Source organism: Eucyclogobius newberryi, unplaced genomic scaffold, assembly GCF_026437365.1.
Source record: "Eucyclogobius newberryi isolate DKJ021-1_F unplaced genomic scaffold, fEucNew1.0.hap1 SCAF_5, whole genome shotgun sequence".
Lineage (NCBI taxonomy): Eukaryota > Metazoa > Chordata > Actinopteri > Gobiiformes > Gobiidae > Eucyclogobius > Eucyclogobius newberryi.
The window spans coordinates 41,712,192-41,734,636 of NW_027316167.1; the positions used below are offsets into that span (position 1 = coordinate 41,712,192).

General features: G+C 44.4%; 1 protein-coding gene across 1 annotated transcript in view; it reads right to left on the bottom strand.

The window, feature by feature from the left end:
* Positions 1-22,445, bottom strand: part of tspan4a (tetraspanin 4a) — a 425,431-nt gene that overhangs the window by 33,168 nt on the left and 369,818 nt on the right. The window contains exon 5 of the mRNA XM_072465913.1: positions 4,072-4,203. Coding sequence (XP_072322014.1) covers positions 4,072-4,203 — 132 coding nt within the window. The remainder of the gene's footprint in view (positions 1-4,071; positions 4,204-22,445) is intronic.

A 22,445-nucleotide genomic window follows, 5' to 3' on the forward strand; every position in this document is an offset into this window, starting at 1 on the left:
CTGATTGCTGCGGCTGCACACAGGCTCAATTTAGCTCCAACTCTTGTGTGATTAACTGGGTAAATGCCACCGTGTGCTCCAGTCCTCAGACACTGGGATCTCTCCTGGACCTGAAGGCTTCACTTGTACTCTGAGTTGTAGTAATATAAAGTAAAACAATGTTTGTTTTCTTGAAGTTCACGTGATCCATGTTGTACGCTAATGGAACTGGACAGTAAATACATCTACTGGATATCTGTGGGACACTGCTCATTGTTTACAGTTCCATCTGATGTGAGTTATCTTTATGATCATGTTTCAACATTTGTTGAATGTTTAAATTTAAATACATTTATTCTCAGTTTATGAAATGCCACATGTTCACGTTCACACGCTCGGTCACAGTTTGTGGTTCTGGTCTCTGCGTGAGACTCACACAGAAGCACAATATATAAGACTTACTCACAAGTTTAAACATTTTGGAGAAAGTCTTTGGCTCGTCATGATTGTTCATGATGATTGTTACGTAACAATAATTCTCCTTGTTTTATGTCCATTAAACTGGACTGGACAGATCTGGACTCTCGGCGATCAGGGAAGACTGGAAACGAGCCTGAAATGTAGTTTATCCTTGTCATTAAAATTAAAACGAATGAGCTGAAACATTAGTGACTCTCACCTGGGCCCAGGGGCTTTGAAATAGTTTTGCACTAAATCTGCTAAATCTGGATCTGATTCACTTTCACCTTCTACGTCATCACAAGTTTCTCTGGAGATGTTTGTGAGAAATACACTTCATTATAAACCCTGGACATATCACATTTACTGATATTGATCATAAAAATATAATATATATATATTTTCATAAAATAGTGAAAACAACATGAGACTCGTTCATGTCCATGTAACAAACACCTGAAATCACTGGTTTCACTTTATTAAACCCAAATGAATGCACAAATACACTAGTATGTATTCAATGGCTTGACTCCAGAACAGAATCCACTTCTGTCGATCTAGAGTTCGGCTGAAGTCAGTAAAAGAATCTGTTTTTCTCCCGACATTTGTAAATCCAATAATCCACAATCTCTGAAACTCCACTAAAGTTTGATGATTGGATGTGAATTCCCCACCGCCGTCGCTGCCAGTGTGGAGTTTGGTGGTGCATGCTGGGATAACGTGACGACGTGTGCAGAAGCGCTGTTACTGCCAGCCAGCAGAGGGAGTGCTAATGCAAATCCAACAGCTGGAATGTCGTCCTTTTACAAGAGCCAGAGACGGAGACGGAGACAGAGACGGAGACGGAGACAGAGACAGAGAGGACTTCTCAAGCGTGTGAGCAAATCAGATCAAAATGGCTCTTCTGGTTCGGACATCATGTTCATTTGGATGCTTCTTTTTGCCCTTTTGACTTTTTTGTAGTCAGTTTAGCCTGTTTCTCTGGTCAGAGAGCGGTCAGAGAGCGGTCAGAGAGCGGTCAGAGTGGCAGGAGATTTATCAGTCCACCCCAAGGCAGCTGTAACTATAGAAACTTAATACTACAAATTTGGGAGGGAAGAAATAAGGGCCTCTTTTGCTTTGAGAAACTTGTTAATATCAATGCAAATCAGCAGCAAATGTTAAGAATATTGTGAACAAAGCTCTATAAAAGTAAAGGCAATAATCAAAAGAACACATTTCTTATGGTGTTGATATTTGATATATTATATTAAATATCAACACCATAAGAAATGTGTTCTTTTGATGCTATTTATTGAGGTCTTCTGCAACAGAACGACATGATCCTGAGGTGAAACTGAAGTGACAGACAGAGTATAATCACATTAAGGGTGTTGATCTTGTGATAAACTTCAGTTTTTTCCACTGATGTGGAAATGTTGAGCTGACAGATGATAACATGGCACCGAGACCCAAAATAGGATATTTTCCAAACCCAAACCCAAAGCATTACATAAAAAGAGCTTGGCTAAATGTCTTTTCGTGAATAGCTTTGTTCGGCCTTATGATTGATATGATACTCAAGTACAATTTTTATTTGATTTATTAAGAAAATCTTTGTTAGTTTGTGTGATATTCAGCAGAACTGGTCTGTGGGATTGAAATACCAAACATTTAGTGCAGATAATGGCGGCTGTGCATCATGTGGAATGTGACGTGAGTGGAAATGCCTGAAAAAGCCCCGCACTGGTACTTTAACACACGCTGTTTGCATTGGAGGAACAATGACAGGAAACATGGTGCACATATCCACTGTGATCCCTCTGTAGTGTCCACCTGCACCTCCTGCAGAAGCAGCTACCCCGGGTTCAGTGACTTGCTCAATGGCTGTGACAGGGGAACGGTGCTATAACCGGTACATTCCAGACTGTTTCCTGCTCTGTTGGAATACTTGAAAACAAAGGTGTTCACAGGCTGTAGGAGGAGGTGCGCGTGCAGAAGAGCTCAAACGCATGACTAACACAGGTATAGGAGCTGGCAGCTGCGATGCGTGAGGCGTTTGGGTACTTCATGAGGTGTAGATTCAGGTAGTTTGTGCAGTAGGAGGCTAGAAATACATTTGTACCAGAGATACTGACATATTGAAGCAGAAAAGCAAGTCCTGCTCCAGTCGACTGTATATGAAGGATGAACAGTGTGCACATGTCAGAACATAGTGGGCTAGCATGAACTGAGAAGAGGGATGGGCGATATATCGGTTTTTCCCACCTTTTATTATATAGGACAATTAGGGATGCAAGGATCTGCCAGTTTAGAGACTGAAAATAGCATTTATTTCCTTAAAAAACAATGACCTCACTATACAATTGATTGGGTTGTGTATGATAAGCATGAACTCAGAATTTTAACGAGAATAAAGTCGTAGTAAGGGGCGTATGGGCCTTTATTCTAAATTATGAGATTATTCTCGTTAGATAACGAGAATAATCAAATTCATTAATGACTTTATTCTCGTAGTGCCCCGCTTTTTTCCCCTTTGGTTGGCCCTTATACTCCGGCGTGTGATAATATTTTTAATCTGACTATAAGTTAACATGAATGTGTGGTCCTAGCTGCAGGTTTGGCACACGTGGGTCATCGGCCTCAGGCTCAGACTCTGCTTATTGTACACAAACCTGAATCACAATATAGATTATTTCTGAAGTCTAAATGTAATCTTTTGACAGGTTTTGCATCTGCAATCACATTTGAGATTTATTGTTTTCAGAAAAAGTCTATTTTCATTATAACCAGGGGCATAAACATTATAACAAGATAGAAATAGAAACTGCTAAACCAACAAAAGATTCTTATGCATTTCAGGTGGAGAGTTCTGAACTGGAAAACATATGAACTATTGTCACAGGAACACGCCGCAATCGTTGATACATATTTCTTCTTGAAGCGATGCTTTTAAAGGACACATATTATGCTAAATGGGCTTTTTCTCCCTTTTAACCCTGTTTTAACATTGTTCCTCATCCCTCAAAACTCACCTGAAGAAGTGTTAAGCTTCAATCACATGTGACCGAGTGGTTAAGGTGGCAGCACATATGCCAGGCTCCATGTGCAGCAGCCCTTACTGCATGTCCTCCTTCCTCTCTCATCCAAATGTTATGCTCAGCTGTCCTGTCTAATAAAGCCTACGAGCCCTCTGAGCCTCAGAAACACTCTCTTGAGTGAATCTCCTCGATAACTGATGTTTTCTCCATCTGTGACGTGGCTCTGAGAATATTTTGCTGTTTTTGACTCCAAAAATCATCTCCAGACTCGTTCTGAGAATTTCTCCTGTCAAATCACAATCAGTACAACTGTGTCCTGAGACCAGGAAGTGAGAAGACAGCTTGAAATCATTGATCTATGTCTAAACTGTGCATATTTTCCATCAACCAGAAGATGGCACAAAACCTGGGTTGTGCCATGGGAAACAGCAGAAATACAAATGACGCCAAACTAAAAGTACTCAAGTTGTGAACTCATGTTTAAATGCTAATGACAATACATATAATGCATAATATTTGTCCTTTAAGTTACTATGACATTACTGCATCCTGTCCATATCGTTACGTCCCTGTACTGCTGTACTTTTGTTAATACTCTTGTACTTGTACTCACGGCTGTCCACCACGTGCCAGGGTTGTCCAGGCCACAGTTGTCACTGTATTCCAGGCAGCAGGAGTCGGGCACTCGCGACGCGTTGTACACCTCAAACCAGTCTGTGTGGTTGGTCACGCCACAGCAGCGGAACTGGCAAAGAAAGACACAAGAATACAGACTGTCACACGCCCTTTTAGATGTACACACAAGAATACAGACTGTCACACGCCCTTTTAGATGTACACACAAGAATACAGACTGTCACACGCCCTTTTAAATGTACACACAAGAATACAGACTGTCACACGCCCTTTTAGATGTACACACAAGAATACAGACTGTCACACGCCCTTTTAAATGTACACACAAGAATACAGACTGTCACACGCCCTTTTAGATGTACACACAAGAATACAGACTGTCACACGCCCTTTTAGATGTACACACAAGAATACAGACTGTGAGTGTGGCTCAGGTGCAAGACACTTTTACCCTGTGTAAGTGTCAGTGTGCTTAGTTGTCTTAAACAGATGGAGACATGTACAACACAACATTTTAAACCATTTGAACATAATTTTACCCCCTCTCCTCCTCTTACCCCCTCCCCTCCTCTTACCCCCTCCCCTCCTCTTACCCCCTCTCCTCCCCTCCTCTTACCCCCTCTCCTCCCCTCCTCTTACCCCCTCTCCTCCCCTCCTCTTACCCCCTCTCCTCCCCTCCTCTTACCCCCTCTCCTCTCCTCCTCTTTTAGCCCCTCTCCTCCCCTCCTCTTACCCCCTCCCCTCCTCTTACCCCCTCTCCTCCTCTTACCCCCTCTCTTCTCCTCCTCTTACCCCCTCCCTCTCCTCCCTGTGTTTGGCAGCCATAGTGTTGATTCTCCATACATACTTCCATACATCAGTGACCAGCAGCAGGACATGGCGCGTCCAAGATGGTTCTGTTGATTGGCTGAGCTTTAATCTCATTCTGAATGGGATTCAATAAAAGGCCTGGAGCGTCTCAGCGTATATCGCACACTTAAACAATACATCACCATTTGTCATAAACTCAGGCAGAATTCAGATGATGGGGCTGAGAGAGAGAGAGACATTACTTTCCCCATAGACAAGGTTTACTAAACGATACACTGGACTGACTAGTTACTATTACAAGCTCCTGTCGACATTTACCTTTAAAATCTCCTTTTCATCCTCAAAAATGATGAGCAGGACGATGTAAGAGATGACTCAACGCAGAAAAACAAGGGGTTAATGCTTCGGGAACTAAACAATCAAAGCTCATGGACCATAGCCTCGGCAGATATCAGACACTATCACAAGCTAACAGGGCTAACATAGCTAACATGACCAGTGCGGCTCCTGAAGGGCCACACAGATGAGCCACATCCTTGGCATGGACTCCCTGGGTCTGTGCGGAGTTGATGGAGGAGAGAAGGCATAACTTTACAACAGCCGGCCCTTGTGTTACGTAAAATACAGCATGACACGGCATCATTGAGAGGTCAGAGCTGAGAGTGGTGCCCGACTCGCCAGAGTGGACGCCGATGTGGCCGGCCTGAAGGCGGGAGGAGATCAGATAAGATAAGCCTTTATTTGTCCACACAATGGGGAAATTTTGGTGTTGCAACACAAGTAGATACAGGAGTAAAACTTATAGGAAGCTTTAAAAAACTCTTAATAGAAAAACTCTTATAAACAAAACTCTTAAAGACAAAACCTCTCATATTCTTGATAAGGAATAGAAATAGAAAAAAAAATAGATTAATAAAAAATAATAATAATAATAATTAAATAAAAAATAATAATAAATTAATAAAAACATAAATAAAATAAAATACTGTATAACTATAGAGAGAGAACATTGCCTTGGCCAAAAAAGACAAGAGGCTGATAAGCCATAAGGCCAGATAATGAGGTTTCTTAACTACTATCCAAGATGGCTCCGCTGACAGATACCTTGGTGTTTTGGTGCGCTTTGTTTGTCTATTTTTGTGCGTTAATAGTAGGTCAGCGTGCTTTAACAACTTAAACCTTCTTAAACGTTAAAGCAACAACTTCTACGGATCTAGTCCCAGTGTTTCAACATCTGCTGCATATGTAGTACTTTTTTTGGCCTCTTCACAGATGTGGCTCGTGAATGCCCTTACCTGGGATCTTCCTCTGAGTGTGGAGCGGACCTTCCCGGACTCCTTGTTTATTATCCTGGGGGGTTTTAACAAGGGGAATCTGAGCCATGAACTACCAAAGAGAGTTTATCAAAGTCCTGACCAGAGAGCAGAACACGCAGGATTGCTGCTACACAACTCCCGATAACGCTTTTTACATTTTGCGCTGCTGTGGGCTCATCAGACCACGTCATGGTTCATCTGATCCCCACATACAGACAGAGGCTGAAGCTCTGCAAACCTGTAGTGAGGACTTCAAAGAAGTGGACCAATGAGGCAGTGGAGGAGGAGCTACGTGTGTGTTTGGACATTACAGACTGGGAGGAGCTACACGGACACTGTGACATCACACATTCTGTGAGGACAGCATTAAACCATCACACACTAAAGTCACTTTCAACAATGACAAACCAAAACTGAGGCAGAAGGAGGCGGCGCACAGGGCCGGAGATAGAGAGCGCTACAAAGATGCAAAGTATGGATTTAGCAGGGAGGTTTCAAGAGCCTGTAGAGGCCGCTAAAAGACACAGTGACTTTCAGCCTCATAAATGAGGGGAAAACGGTCTTATTTGTATATTTTTGGAACAATTTAAATATAGTAATGTCACACTGTCATTTTAGATTTTATTGGTCAATAACTGCTTTGATGGTCCTGAGCCAAGCAGAAAGTTAACAATTCGTCTGGACTTGAGAGCCATTTGAAGCCCCAAAGTGCCGTGCAATCAGCCTTCAAATCCAACGTCAGACAAATTCTGATAAAGATGTGAAGTCTAAAAGTGGCCAGTTCTGGTCTTAACTGTTTTGTTTGTTTGTTTATCTTTTAAGGATTGGTTTGCCTGTAAGCTTCATTAGACAGGACAGCAAAGCTTGAAATGGGGAAGAAAGAGAAACATGCAGTAAACTGTAGAGTTAGGATTCAAACTCAGAACACTGCTACATATGGAGCCTGGTGGTGTCCTACCGCCTTAACCACTCGACCACCGCGCAACATGACCTGCCCAAGGGCTAAATGTTCTGTAAGTAACATTCAGATCTGAGGAACAACTTTAAGAGCTTTGTGAGAGACTCCTGCGCCGCACTCCTGACAGGTTCTCAAACAGAGTGATTATTACACCTGTGTTTGTCTTTGATCACTGCCGTTGTGTGTAATTGAAGTCACGCATGTTGTGTCAATGTAGCCCGCCATTCACCGTAAAAGCATCGGAAAGTCAAAAGTATCAAAATGATGTATAAGAGGTGATCGGATTCAAGTATCGGGGGTTGTTGTAGATCTACGGGTCGATCTCAGAGGCAGTGAGAGTTGATCCCAAAGACTTGTCTGTTTTTAATTCATAGTCTGGCATTACAAGTGACAGTCCAGAGCTTTACAGCAGTAGACAAGAGCTACAATCAGCATAAGTACATTTTTTATTCAGGCCGCTTTTCTTGTAAACCAAAAGAATGAGGCGAAAGCGCGAGCCAAAAGGGGAACTGTCCCGAAAGTCTACGCTCAAAGTTTGACTCAACAGACAAAAACATGTAGGTTTCCTACGGTGACATATTTACATTGTACGGTAGTCTTAACCTGCTGCCAGTGATTGTACATCTGTAACTCGTGGATCCAAAAGTCATTCTCAATCTGTGGATCTAATCAGAGAACTCTGATATCTATCCTACTCTGAGTAAGCTCTTCCAACTGGGCGGAGCTTCTTGATAATAACATGTCCTGTTTATCTATTTATTTATATATATATTTGCACTGTTTTAAGTTTCCCCTGAATCTAATTAGGCCCGAGCCCCAGCAGGGCGGAGGGCCTATTGCTCCCGCAACAGCATGGCCCATGCCGCAGGCATGGGCCATGCTGTCTTTGCAACTGTCTGACCAAACATGCGGGCTGCGCCCGCATGTTTGGTACCCCGTCGCCCCTGGCAAGTACAGTGAACTAGCCGATGCCGAAGGCATGGATCATGCATACTTCGTAGCCCATTCACTCATTGTTGACAACAGCAGCGCGAAGCGCTGCATTCCTCCAAAAACCCTCCTGGCATCGTCCTGTACGCGAGAGTCCATGCCGCAGGCATGGGCCATGCTTGTATCTGCTCAAATCAATGGAAGTCTATGGGGAGTGGGCGGGGCATCCCGACGGAATAGGGAGTGACGAGCGCGTAAGCGCTCGTAATCATGATTCCACCCCATGGCGGCATCGGGAAGGCTTAGAGCTTTCAAACGATGTATCATTTGTTGCTATAGTGGAAACGGCTATATTGTTTTTGCTAACAATATTATTATTTTTATTTTTTTTATTGTTCTTCTTCTGCGCTTTGAGCTCTAATTTGACCCCCTGAAACTTTGACGAACTCCTCCTAGGGCGTTTTGCCCACCAACTTCAAAATCGGCGTACGTCCTCTGGACAAGTGGGGCATCTAAAGTTATCCAAATTTTTGGTATACCTTTTACGCTCTGTGTGCGGCGCAGCCGCAAAGTTGGACCACTTCTTGCTAATCTAAAAATTGCTCCCATTTGATCAAAACCAGTCCGATTAGGACCAAATTTGAATCAGTTGTTAAACTTTCTAGTTTGGACCAGTTTATGATGACAAAATTGAAATGGCCGCGATAGCGCCCCCTACAGAGTGACCTTTAAATTAACATTGAAGGTCAAAAATTTGTTTTACCAAAATTGTCTAAACTTTACCCAAAATTCTATTTTGCCGTCCCGATCACAAAAGCCAATCAGACAAATGCCTTAATTTTTACGGCGTAGTCGTAGCGATGACAGAAACCTCCCATGTTATCCCTATGGGAAAACCACGAAATCTCTCAAATTACCACATTTTTCTGTTTCACACTTTAACGAACTCCTCCTAGTGCGTTTTGCCCACCAACCTCAAAATCGGTGTACGTCCTCTAGACAAGTGGGGCATCTAAAGTTAGCCAAATTTTAAGGATAGCTTTTACGGTCTCTGTGCGACGGAGCCGCAAACGTTTCCCAGAATTCTGACTATTTGGCCTTCAGAGTGGCCTATAAACAATAGAGTTTTTCCAAATGACATGATATTTTGCACAAAATTCTCAATTGCCATCCCCAAAATAAAAGTATGAGAGCCAAAGTCATATTTTGTACAGCGTAGCCGTAGCGATGACAGAAACATCCCATGTTATCCCTATGGGGAAACCGCAAAATCTCTAAAATGACCACATTTTTACACTTCACACTTTAAGAAACTCCTCCTAGGGCGAAAGCCCGATCAAGTTGATATTTGGGGAGAATCATCTACACAAGCGAGGCATCAAAAGTTAACCATATTTTGATTTTAAGTACTAGGGTCTCTGTGCGGTAGAGCCGCAAATATATGTCACAAATGGGAAAAACGCCAAATCCTTGAAATGTTCACATTTATGCTTCACACTTTAATGAACTCCTCTGTGGGCAATAGCTCGATCAAGCTCATATTTTGGGAAAATAATCTACACAAGCGGAGCATCAAAAGTTATCCATATTTTTATTCCAAGTGTCACGGTCTCTGTGCGCTGGAGCTGCACATTTGACCGACATTTGTGTTCATTTGCACTGGTTAAGCACAGCATTGTACATGTCCAATGTGTCGCTGTCTTAGTTCTTAGACAATTGCGTTAGCGCCAACTCTGTAAAATGCAGAGAGCAGAGTCGGAAGGCCGGCGGCCCGCGAGGGCCGTTGGATGCCGCTTGCGGCTTTAATTATTTTTATTTTTATTATTTTTCTTGTTCTTCTTCAGCGCTTTGAGCTCTAATTTGACCCCCTGAACATGCTCAAAAACTCACCAAACTTTGCCCAAAATTCAGAATCGGCGAAAAATTTTGTTTTTTCTGGGCCATTTTTTTTTTCGTTAAAAAATGGCGCGAGAGCGCCACCGACAAAAGTCAAAATACATTGCGCCTATGGGAGACGCCCCGAGGTCTACTTTGTCGTAAAGCTACGAAATTCGGGACACGCATTCCTCTCGTGAGGACAAAAAAAAAAAAATCATTGTGGCCACGCCCCCAGACTTACCCTATGGCCGCCATTTTCCTTTGAAAATGAAAACACGCTGTGTTAGCCATTTTGTTCACGTCAAACTTTGACGAACTCCTCCTAGGGCGTTTTGCCCACCGACTTCAAAATTGGCGGACGTTCTCTGGACAAGTGGGGCATCTAAAGTTATCCAATTTTTTGAGATACCTTTTACGGTCTGTGTGCGGCGCAGCCGCAAAGTTGGACAACTTATTTTGGAATATTGCAGATCTAAAAATTGCTCCCATTTGATCAAAACGAGTCCGATTAGGACCAAATTTGAATCAGTTGTTAAACTTTCTAGTTTGGACCAGTTTATGATGACAAAATTGAAATGGCCGCGATAGCGCCCCCTACAGAGTGACCTTTAAATTAACATTGAAGGTCAAAAATTAGTTTTACCAAAATTTTCTAAACTTTACCCAAAATTCTATTTTGGCGTCGCGATCAAAAAAGCCTATCAGACAAATGCCTTAATTTTTACGGCGTAGTCGTAGCGATGACATAAACCTCCCATGTTATCCCTATGGGAAAACCGCTAAATCTCTCGAATATCCACATTTTTATGTTTTACACTTTAACGAAGTCCTCCTAGTGCGTTTTGCCCACCGACCTCAAAATCGGTGTACGTCCTCTAGACAAGTGGGGCATCTAAAGTTATCCAAATTTTAAGGATAGCTTTTACGGTCTCTGTGCGACGGAGCCGCAAACGTTTCCCAGAATTCTGACTATTTGGCCTTCAGAGTGGCCTATAAACAATAGAGTTTTTCCAAATGACATGATATTTTGCACAAAATTCTAATTTGCCATCCTAATCATAAAAGTATGAGAGCCAAAGTCATATTTTGTACGGCGTAACCGTAGCGATGACAAAAACATCCCATGTTATCCTTATGGGAAAATCGTACAATCGCTCAAATCACCACATTTTTACGCTTCACACTTTAACGAACTCCTCCTAGTGCGATTGTCCAATCAAGTTCATATTTGGAGAATATCATCTACACAAGCGGGGCATCAAAACTTATCCATATTTTGATTCTAAGTGCTACGGTCTCTGTGTGGCGGACCCGCAAATATATGTCAGAAATGGGAAAACAGCGAAATCTCTGAAATGTTCACATTTACGCTTCACACTTTAACGAACTCCTCCGTGGGCAATAGCTCGATCAAGTTCATATTTGGGGAAAATCATCTACACAAGCGCGGCATCAAAAGTTATCCATATTTTTATTCCAAGTGTCACGGTCTCTGTGCGGCGGACCCGCACATTTGACCGACATTTGTGTTCATTTGCACTGGATTTGCCATCTCCAATGTGTCGCCGTCTGTCAAGTTCTTTTTTAATTCAACACACAATAAGGGCGCCATCTTTATCAAGTCGAAAGCGCAGAGTCGGAAGGCCGGCGGCCCGCGAGGGCCGTTGGATGCCGCTTGCGGCTTTAATTTTCTTTGTTATCCTAACAGCTCTGTAATCCCGACCCCAGTTTGTGAGAACCCAGGACTGTGTGCCTGACACTCGGACCTGCAGTGTGGGGACCTGCAGTGTGGGGGACCTGCAGTGTGGGGGACCTGCAATGTGGGGGACCTGCAGTGTGGGGGACCTGCAGTTTGGGGGACCTGCAGTGTGGGGGACCTGCAGTGTGGGGGACCTGCAGTGTGGGGGACCTGCAGTTTGGGGGACCTGCAGTGTGGGGGACCTGCAGTGTGGGGGACCTGCAGTGTGAGGGACCTGCAGTGTGGGGGACCTGCAGTTTGGGGGACCTGCAGTGTGGGGGACCTGCATTGTGGGGGACCTGCAGTGTGGGGGACCTGCAGTGTGAGGGACCTGCAGTGTGGGGGACCTGCAGTGTGGGGGACCTGCAGTGTGGGGGACCTGCAGTTTGGGGGACCTGCAGTGTGGGGGACCTGCAGTGTGGGGGACCTGCAGTTTGGGGGACCTGCAGTGTGGGGGACCTGCAGTGTGGGGGACCTGCAGTGTGAGGGACCTGCAGTGTGAGGGACCTGCAGTGTGGGGCACCTGCAGTGCGGGGGCGCCCCAAGGCATTGTCCTCGCACCCTTTCTCTTCAGCCTCTACACTGCAGACCTCAGACGCGACATGGACAGCTGTGTCCTGCAGAAGTTCTCTGATGAATCTGCCCGCCGCACGGTCCTCATGTACTGTTCCATCCTATTCACTCTCCAGCCCAATACCTTCGCTTAAGTACGCAAGGGTGGCGTTCACCGTGAATCTGACGGGGTGCACTCGGCCGAGTAGAGCGTCGCACTCAGTGTGCTCCTCCTTCTAAGCCTTTGCCGTCGAGCTCCGCAAAGTATTAAAAGGAGTTTCCTGAGGTTCGGATGCTTCTGGAGGGCTTCTGGGTCTGAAGCAAGGATCTTGTTCAGTGGCCGATTACTCCATCCACTTCCGCACCCAGGCTTGCTCCGGCGAGTGGAACCAGGATGCATTTCTGGAGGGTCTCGCTGACTACATTAAGGATGAACTAATTTTGTACGAGCTTCCTACCACTCTCAACGGCCTCCACAGCCGCCAAAGACTCTTTTCTGGACCTGAAGACACAATCACCTCAGCCCCCATCCTCCAGATGCCAGACCCTGAACGACAGTTTGTGGTCGAGGTTGTCCCAGAGAGCTGCCTCTGAACAGAAGTTGCACCCCTGCGCCTTCTATTCCTGATGTTTGACCCCAACAGAGAGGAATTATGACGTTGGAAACCGAGAGCTCCTCGCCGTCGTTGGCTTTGGCGGAGTGGCGACACTGGCTCAAGGGGACTAAACTGCCGTTTCTGGTATGGACGGACCTTGAGTATCTCCAGTCTGCAAAGGAAAGAACTCTCGCCAGGCCCGATGGGCACTCTTCCTGACCCGCTTCAACTTTTCCCTTTCCTGTCGACCGTGGTCCTGAAACATCAAGCCAGACGCCCTGTCCCGTCAGTTCTTGGAAAAGAAGGGGTGCATGGCCGACCCAGACACTATCCTGCCATCGTCCTGTCTGGTGGCCAAAACATGACAAACTGCATAAGTGGGTATGTTTGTTATCATCTCTGGAATGTCTTTGTTCTGTAGGTTAGCTTTGCATCGCTAAGCTAGATGAGCCATTCTCTCAGATTGAGATACTTCCTCCTTGAAGATCTGACAAAACTGAGTTTGTCTGACTCTGGCACCAGCAGGAGGATCTTTTTCTCTGCTCAACGCTGAGTCAGAGTTGATCAGAGAAAAAGATCTGCAATGATGCCATTGTTTAGCATTAACATTGGGCCACCAGGGACGTGCATCCAGGGGAGGCAGTGCCTCAACTGTCTTGGGAAAAACAAAACAAAACATTTTTTTTTATTTTTTTAAATAAAATATATATATATATATATATCTTTAAATGTTTATTCATCTGGTATATATTATAAACCCACTTTCCGTTTGAATCCAATATCAAACAATATTTTGTCAAATAAGAATATCAAAATGTTCAGATGTTTGCTGTTCAGATACAGGGAGGAGGCAGCACCTGCTCTGCCTCTGGGAGTACACACACACACACACACACACACACACGCACGCACGCACGCACGCACGCACACACGCACGCACGCACGCACGCGCACGCACACACACACACACACACACACGCACACACACACACACACACACACGCACGCACGCACGCACGCACACACACACACACACACACACACTTGCACTGCTGGTGCAATGCAAATGATGTCTCTCTCTCCCTCAGTTTATAACAAAAATAAAACCCCCTGACCATGAGCTCTGAGCTTCCATATTCTCGATAATGTATGAAATGTATTTCTGAAGCGTGTTTTAGTCAGATTCATTATGAAACCGCAGTAAAAGTTCACTCTGCGAGGCATCATTACATGTGCCTCATGAAGAGGGCGCTCCTGAGCCCGGACAGGTGCGGACAGGTGCTGACAGGTGCTCGTGTTTGGACAGGTGCTGACAGGTGCTCGTGTGTGGACAGGTGCTGACAGGTGCTCACGTGTGGACAGGTGCTGACAGATGCTCGTGTGTGGACAGGTGCTGACAGGTGCTCGTGTGTGGACAGGTGCTGACAGGTGCTCGTGTGTGGACAGGTGCTGACAGGTGCTCGTGTGTGGACAGGTGCTGACAGGTGCTCGTGTGTGGACAGGTGCTGACAGGTGCTCGCGTGTGGACAGGTGCTGACAGGTGCTCGCGTGTGGACAGGTGCTGACAGATGCTTGTGTGGGACAGGTGCTGACAGGTGCTCGTGTGTGGACAGGTGCTGACAGGTGCTCGTGTGTGGACAGGTGCTGACAGGTGCTCGTGTGTGGACAGGTGCTGACAGATGCTCGTGTGTGGACAGGTGCTGACAGGTGCTCGCGTGTGGACAGGTGCTGACAGATGCTTGTGTGGGACAGGTGCTGACAGGTGCTCGTGTGTGGACAGGTGCTGACAGGTGCTCGTGTGTGGACAGGTGCTGACAGGTGCTCGTGTGTGGACAGGTGCTGACAGGTGCTCGTGTGTGGACAGGTCTCTATCGTCTTCGTTATTATTGTGTATGTAGAATCTGGACAATACGGACGATTACATTTTCAAGATAAAACGTTTCGCAAATCTGGATTTTCAATCAAAGCAAGAGGTTCTAACTAAAGGAAGAGCTGCACCGGAGCTGAACGGGTTTCTTCAGACTAAAAACACTGATCGCATTTGCAGAAAACTTAGCCTAGCAGATAGCGACACAGTTCTAGAGATTAAAAAGATCGTGAGTTTAACTCCTGCTCACCCCCAAAAAATGTCTTGTGTTAAAATTGTTCAAACTTCTAGATTGCTCAGTCTAGTTTGTTTTGGGATGAGTTCTGTCAGAGATGAACGGAGGCAGTGGCTCTTTAACATTTTTGATAACATCAGTGTCAGATTAAAGTCAGGTTTGATCATTTGGTGAGCGAGCTTTCCTTGGTTTAAACTTTAGTGGATGCACAACATTTTGTGAAATGTCCCAACATTTTGATGACACAAACTGCAGAGCCTCAAAATATGCACGATCTTTTGACTTTGTGAGACTGAGGGCGGAGCTAGTGGGACTGTATAGCATAAGGGCGGAGCTAGTGAGACTGTATAGCATAAGGGCGGAGCTAGTGGGACTGTATAGCATAAGGGCGGAGCTAGTGGGACTGTATAGCATAAGGGCGGAGCTAGTGGGACTGTATAGCATAAGGGCGGAGCTAGTGGGACTGTATAGCATAAGGGCGGAGCTAGTGGGACTGTATAGCATAAGGGCGGAGCTAGTGGGACTGTATAGCATAAGGGCGGAGCTAGTGGGACTGTATAGCAATGAATGCAAGTCTCCTGCAGCTTCTCCTCTTTCTGGTCCAGAACGACCTGTTTAAGGAACTCTTTTGGTTCATTCGTGTTTGTAAATCTGACTCTGAAAGAGTCGGTGCCTCACTCGCCCTGAACCTCACCACACGTCACTGTGGGCCACATGGGGTAACATAGTTACAAAGATAAAATTGTTCACAAGACGAGTTATAAAACAGTTAAATGAACATGTAGAACACTATAACATTATGTACAGTAAATATATATTGTGGACAACGTCTGCAATCAGATGGTTGTTTACTAAAAAAAGTGTATTCTTTTTTGTGTTTTAGCTTTTGTTTTGGGAGAAAAAATAGCTCAGTGAGTTCATTTTAATCCCAAAAATGAACTCACTGAGTCATTTGATGAAAAATGTTTTTCCCAACGTTCAAAGTGTGAAGTTTCTCTTTCTGTAGAGACGTCATGAATCTCCAGTACCATGGTACAACCTTACTCCCACATTCCTGTTACCATGGCAACATTCAGAGGTCATTTACAGGTCCCTCTAGTCCCCCCTTTTGTGGAAATCTCCGCCCATGAAGCGAGGTTGGCAAAACTTGGCACCGATGATCGCTGACCAATGAAGATGTCCATGATGATATAAGTTTACAAATTTAAGCAAAACTACCTGTCTTTGGAGGTGGTAGCTAATGCTAAGCTATTAGCTGAAAGCTAATTGTCTGATAAAGGCTGTGTTCTTGGCTGGAAGCTAAGTTAACAGGTATTAGCGATGGCTATTAGCGATGGCTAACTGAGAAGTTGTGGCTATGCACATCAAAAAGGGATTATGAATTTATCAAATTTGATATTCATTACTTTTTTATAGCTGTTGAGCAATTTACCAAGGCAGTCTTATGAAAAAACAAAAGAAGCTAAGGTTTACATCAACACAAGAATAATTAGCAAAAATGTACAAGCAAAAGTTTTTTGTGCAAAATCTGAGCATTGGTGATTACTGACTGTTTGAACTGTTGTTCGAAAACATTAACCTACGTAAAATGAAAAGTGAATAGAAATGAGTTAAAGGTTTGGAAAAGAGGTTAGTAGAAGTAAAAACAGCTCCCCCAGTGGTTAAAGAAGGGATTGTGAACCAACCTTTATATATTTGAGTAGGGAGTGTCTGCAGAGCCGCGGCGCGCGGCCGAAACTGCCATGTTATTTTTGGGCCGGCCGCGCGCCGCGGCTCCTGAAACTGCGCCGCTATTTGACTGCGTTTTAGCACCGTTTTAGACCGCGCCGGGTTAAGGTTAGGGTTAAGGTTAAGGTTAAGGTTAAGGTTAAGGTTAGGGTTAAGGTTAGGGTTAAGGTTAAGGTTAAGGTTAGGGTTAGGGCTAGGGTTAAGGTTAGGGCTAGGGTTAAGGTTAAGGTTAGGGTTAAGGTTAAGGTTAGGGTTAGGGTTAAGGTTAAGGTTAAGGTTAGGGTTAAGGTTAGGGTTAGGGCTAGGGTTAAGGTTAAGGTTAAGGTTAAGGTTAGGGTTAGGGTTAGGGTTAGGGTTAGGGTTAGGGTTAGGGTTAAGGTTAAGGTTAGGGTTAAGGTTAAGGTTAGGGTTAAGGTTAAGGTTAAGGTTAGGGTTAAGGTTAAGGTTAGGGTTAAGGTTAAGGTTAGGGTTAGGGCTAGGGTTAAGGTTAGGGCTAGGGTTAAGGTTAAGGTTAGGGTTAAGGTTAAGGTTAGGGTTAGGGTTAGGGTTAAGGTTAAGGTTAAGGTTAGGGTTAAGGTTAGGGTTAGGGCTAGGGTTAAGGTTAGGGTTAAGGTTAAGGTTAAGGTTAAGGTTAGGGTTAGGGTTAGGGTTAAGGTTAAGGTTAAGGTTAGGGTTAGGGTTAGGGTTAAGGTTAAGGTTAAGGTTAGGGTTAGGGTTAGGGTTAGGGTTAGGGCTAGGGTTAAGGTTAGGGTTAAGGTTAAGGTTAAGGTTAGGGTTAGGGTTAGGGTTAAGGTTAGGGTTAGGGTTAGGGTTAGGGATAGGGTTAAGGTTAAGGTTAAGGTTAGGGTTAGGGTTAGGGTTAAGGTTAGGGTTAAGGTTAAGGTTAGGGTTAGGGTTAGGGTTAGGGTTAAGGTTAAGGTTAAGGTTAGGGTTAAGGTTAGGGTTAAGGTTAGGGTTAAGGTTAGGGTTAGGGTTAAGGTTAGGGTTAAGGTTAGGGTTAGGGTTACGGTTAAGGTTAAGGTTAGGGTTAGGGTTAGGGTTACGGTTAGGGTTACGGTTAGGGTTAAGGTTACGGTTAAGGTTAGGGTTAGGGTTAGGGTTAAGGTTAGGGTTAAGGTTAGGGTTAAGGTTAAGGTTAAGGTTAGGGTTAAGGTAAGGGTTAGGGTTAGGGTTAAGGGTAAGGGTTAGGGTAAGGGTTAGGGTTAGGGCTAGGGTTAAGGTTAGGGTTAGGGTTATGGTTAGGGTTAGGGTTAGGGCTAGGGTTAAGGTTAGGGTTAAGGTTAAGGTTAAGGTTAGGGTTAAGGTTAAGGTTAGGGTTAAGGTTAGGGTTAAGGTTAGGGTTAGGGCTAGGGTTAAGGTTAAGGTTAGGGTTAAGGTTAAGGTTAAGGTTAGGGTTAGGGTTAAGGTTAGGGTTAAGGTTAGGGTTAGGGTTAGGGCTAGGGTTAAGGTTAAGATTAGGGTTAAGGTTAAGGTTAGGGTTAAGGTTAAGGTTAGGGTTAGGGTTAGGGTTAAGGTTAAGGTTAAGGTTAAGGTTAAGGTTAGGGCTAGGGTTAAGGTTAGGGTTAGGGTTAAGGTTAAGGTTAAGGTTAGGGTTAGGGTTAAGGTTAAGGTTAGGGTTAAGGTTAGGGTTAGGGTTAGGGTTAGGGTTAAGGTTAAGGTTAGGGTTAGGGTTAGGGTTAAGGTTAAGGTTAAGGGTAAGGGTTAGGGTTAGGGTAAGGGTTAGGGTTAGGGTTAGGGCTAGGGTTAAGGTTAGGGTTAGGGTTATGGTTAGGGTTAGGGTTAGGGCTAGGGTTAAGGTTAGAGTTAAGGTTAGGGTTAAGGTTAAGGTTAGGGTTAAGGTTAAGGTTAAGGTTAGGGTTAAGGTTAGGGTTAAGGTTAGGGCTAGGGTTAAGAGTAAGGTTAGGGTTAAGGTTAAGGTTAAGGTTAAGGTTAGGGTTAGGGTTAAGGTTAGGGTTAAGGTTAGGGTTAGGGCTAGGGTTAAGGTTAAGGTTAAGGTTAGGGTTAAGGTTAAGGTTAGGGTTAAGGTTAGGGTTAGGGTTAGGGTTAAGGTTAAGGTTAAGGTTAAGGTTAAGGTTAAGGTTAGGGTTAAGGTTAGGGTTTGGGTTAAGGTTAGGGTTAAGGTTAAGGTTAGGGTTAAGGTTAGGGTTAGGGTTAGGGTTAAGGTTAAGGTTAAGGTTAGGGTTAGGGTTAAGGTTAAGGTTAAGGGTTAGGGTTAGGGTAAGGGTTAGGGTTAGGGTTAGGGCTAGGGTTAAGGTTAGGGTTACGGTTAGGGTTAAGGTTAGGGTTAGGGTTAGGGTTAGGGTTAAGGTTAAGGTTAAGGTTAGAGCTAAGGTTAAGGTTAGGGTTAGGGTTAGGGTTAGGGTTAAGGTTAGGGCTAGGGCTAGGGCTAGGGTTAAGGTTAGGGTTAAGGTTAAGGTTAGGGTTAGGGTTAAGGTTAAGGTTAGGGTTAAGGTTAGGGTTAAGGTTAAGGTTAGGGTTAAGGTTAAGGTTAGGGTTAGGGTTAAGGTTAAGGGTAAGGGTTAGGGTAAGGGTTAGGGTTAGGGCTAGGGTTAAGGTTAGGGTTAGGGTTAGGGTTAGGGTTAGGGCTAGGGTTAAGGTTAGGGTTAAGGTTAAGGTTAAGGTTAGGGTTAAGGTTAAGGTTAAGGTTAGGGTTAAGGTTAGGGTTAAGGTTAGGGTTAGGGCTAGGGTTAAGGTTAAGGTTAGGGTTAAGGTTAGGGTTAGGGTTAAGGTTAGGGTTAGGGTTAAGGTTAGGGTTAAGGTTAGGGTTAAGGTTAGGATTAAGGTTAGGGTTAAGGTTAAGGTTAGGGTTAAGGTTAAGGTTAAGGTTAAGGTTAGGGTTAGGGTTAGGGTTAGGGTTAAGGTTAAGGTTAAGGTTAAGGTTAGGGCTAGGGTTAAGGTTAGGGTTAGGGTTAAGGTTAAGGTTAGGGTTAGGGTTAAGGTTAAGGTTAGGGTTAAGGTTAGGGTTAGGGTTAAGGTTAGGGTTAGGGTTAAGGTTAGGGTTAGGGTTAAGGTTAAGGGTAAGGGTTAGGGTTAGGGTAAGGGTTAGGGTTAGGGTTAGGGCTAGGGTTAGGGTTAGGGTTAAGGTTAGGGTTAGGGTTAAGGTTAGGGTTAAGGTTAAGGTTAGGGTTAAGGTTAAGGTTAAGGTTAAGGTTAGGGTTAAGGTTAGGGTTAGGGCTAGGGTTAAGGTTAAGGTTAGGGTTAGGGTTAGGGTTAGGGTTAGGGCTAGGGTTAAGGTTAGGGTTAAGGTTAAGGTTAGGGTTAAGGTTAAGGTTAAGGTTAGGGTTAAGGTTAGGGTTAAGGTTAGGGTTAGGGCTAGGGTTAAGGTTAAGGTTAGGGTTAAGGTTAAGGTTAAGGTTAGGGTTAGGGTTAAGGTTAGGGTTAAGGTTAGGGTTAGGGCTAGGGTTAAGGTTAAGGTTAGGGTTAAGGTTAAGGTTAGGGTTAGGGTTAAGGTTAAGGTTAGGGTTAAGGTTAGGGTTAGGGTTAAGGTTAGGGTTAAGGTTAGGGTTAGGGTTAGGGTTAAGGTTAAGGGTAAGGGTTAGGGTTAGGGTAAGGGTTAGGGTTAGGGTTAGGGCTAGGGTTAAGGTTAGGGTTCGGGTTATGGTTAGGGTTAGGGTTAGGGCTAGGGTTAAGGTTAGGGTTAAGGTTAGGGTTAAGGTTAAGGTTAGGGTTAAGGTTAAGGTTAAGGTTAGGGTTAAGGTTAGGGTTAAGGTTAGGGTTAGGGCTAGGGTTAAGGTTAAGGTTAGGGTTAAGGTTAAGGTTAGGGTTAGGGTTAAGGTTAGGGTTAAGGTTAGGGTTAGGGCTAGGGTTAAGGTTAAGGTTAGGGTTAAGGTTAAGGTTAGGGTTAAGGTTAGGGTTAGGGTTAGGGTTAAGGTTAAGGTTAAGGTTAAGGTTAAGGTTAAGGTTAGGGCTAGGGTTAAGGTTAGGGTTTGGGTTAAGGTTAAGGTTAGGGTTAGGGTTAAGGTTAAGGTTAGGGTTAAGGTTAGGGTTAGGGTTAGGGTTAAGGTTAAGGTTAGGGTTAAGGTTAAGGGTAAGGGTTAGGGTTAGGGTAAGGGTTAGGGTTAGGGTTAGGGCTAGGGTTAAGGTTAGGGTTACGGTTAGGGTTAAGGTTAGGGTTAAGGTTAAGGTTAAGGTTAAGGTTAGGGTTAGGGTTAGGGTTAGGGCTAGGCTTAAGGTTAAGGTTAAGGTTAAGGTTAAGGTTAAGGTTAGGGCTAGGGTTAAGGTTAGGGTTTGGGTTAAGGTTAAGGTTAGGGTTAGGGTTAAGGTTAAGGTTAGGGTTAAGGTTAGGGTTAGGGTTAGGGTTAAGGTTAAGGTTAGGGTTAAGGTTAAGGGTAAGGGTTAGGGTTAGGGTAAGGGTTAGGGTTAGGGTTAGGGCTAGGGTTAAGGTTAGGGTTACGGTTAGGGTTAAGGTTAGGGTTAAGGTTAAGGTTAAGGTTAGGGTTAGGGTTAGGGTTAGGGCTAGGCTTAAGGTTAGGGTTAAGGTTAAGGTTAAGGTTAGGGTTAGGGTTAGGGTTAAGGTTAAGGTTAAGGTTAGGGCTAAGGTTAAGGTTAGGGTTAGGGTTAGGGTTAAGGTTAGGGTTAGGGTTAAGGTTAGGGTTAGGGTTAGGGTTAAGGTTAAGGTTAGGGTTAGGGTTAAGGTTAGGGTTAGGGTTAGGGTTAAGGTTAAGGTTAGGGTTAGGGTTAAGGTTAAGGTTAGGGCTAGGGTTAAGGTTAAGGTTAAGGTTAGGGTTAAGGTTAGGGCTAGGGTTAGGGTTAGGGTTAGGGTTAGGGTTAGGGTTAAGGTTAGGGTCAGGGTTAGCCATGAGGCTAGGGTTAGGGTTAGGGTTAGCCATGAGGGTTAGGGTTAGGGTTAGGGTTAGGGTTAGGGTTAGGGTTAGGGTTAGGGTTAGGGTTAGGGTTAGGGTTAGGGTTAGGGTTAGGGTTAGGGTTAGGGTTAGGGGTTAGGGTTAGGGTTAGGGTTAGGGTTAGGGTTAGGGTTAGGGTTAGGGTTAGGGTTAGCCATGAGGGTTAGGGTTAGGGTTAGGGTTAGGGTTAGGGTTAGCCATGAGGCTATAAGAGAAGTGCCACGGTTCCTGAAACTGCGCGGCCATTTGACCGCGACCGCTCTGCAGCCACGGCCATTTAAGTAAAGTACAATTACATGTTTACAGCTGAAACTCCATTATTTGAGTGAATCTCAAAAAGTACACCATTCTATGTACTTAAAGTGAAAAAGTAAAAACATAGTTGATTAGATTGTGTTAAAAAATGGTAAACTGAATAATGGGATTTAATCAGTTGGTAAAAAGGTTACCTTAGAGATAAGACACTAGACAAAGTGTAAAAGTACAGATACTCGGTTCAAACAAAAAAGTAGAAGTAAAAAGTTGATGAATGTCGATTGAAAATGTGAAAACCCAAGTCAACAAAGTACTTGCCACCTCTGCAAACAATTAGCTTTTGAGAAGGCTGATTATCAAATCGGCCTTTGGTGGATCCACTGACTCACAGGTTGGTGGTACGATCACAGCTGCCTCAGGTGAATACTGCCATTGCGTCCTTGGGCAAGACACTCTGCACACCTCGCCCCCAGTATCTGTGTACAACTGGTGTGTGGCTGTGAGTGCCTTGAAAGTACTGTTGAAAGTGTTAGCGTCACCTCCAGATCTGAAACCTACAAATCAAGTTAGAAATCTGGAGGTAAAAATGGACTCAGACTTGAACTTTAACACATCAAATCAATAACATCAGCAGCTTTTTACCATCT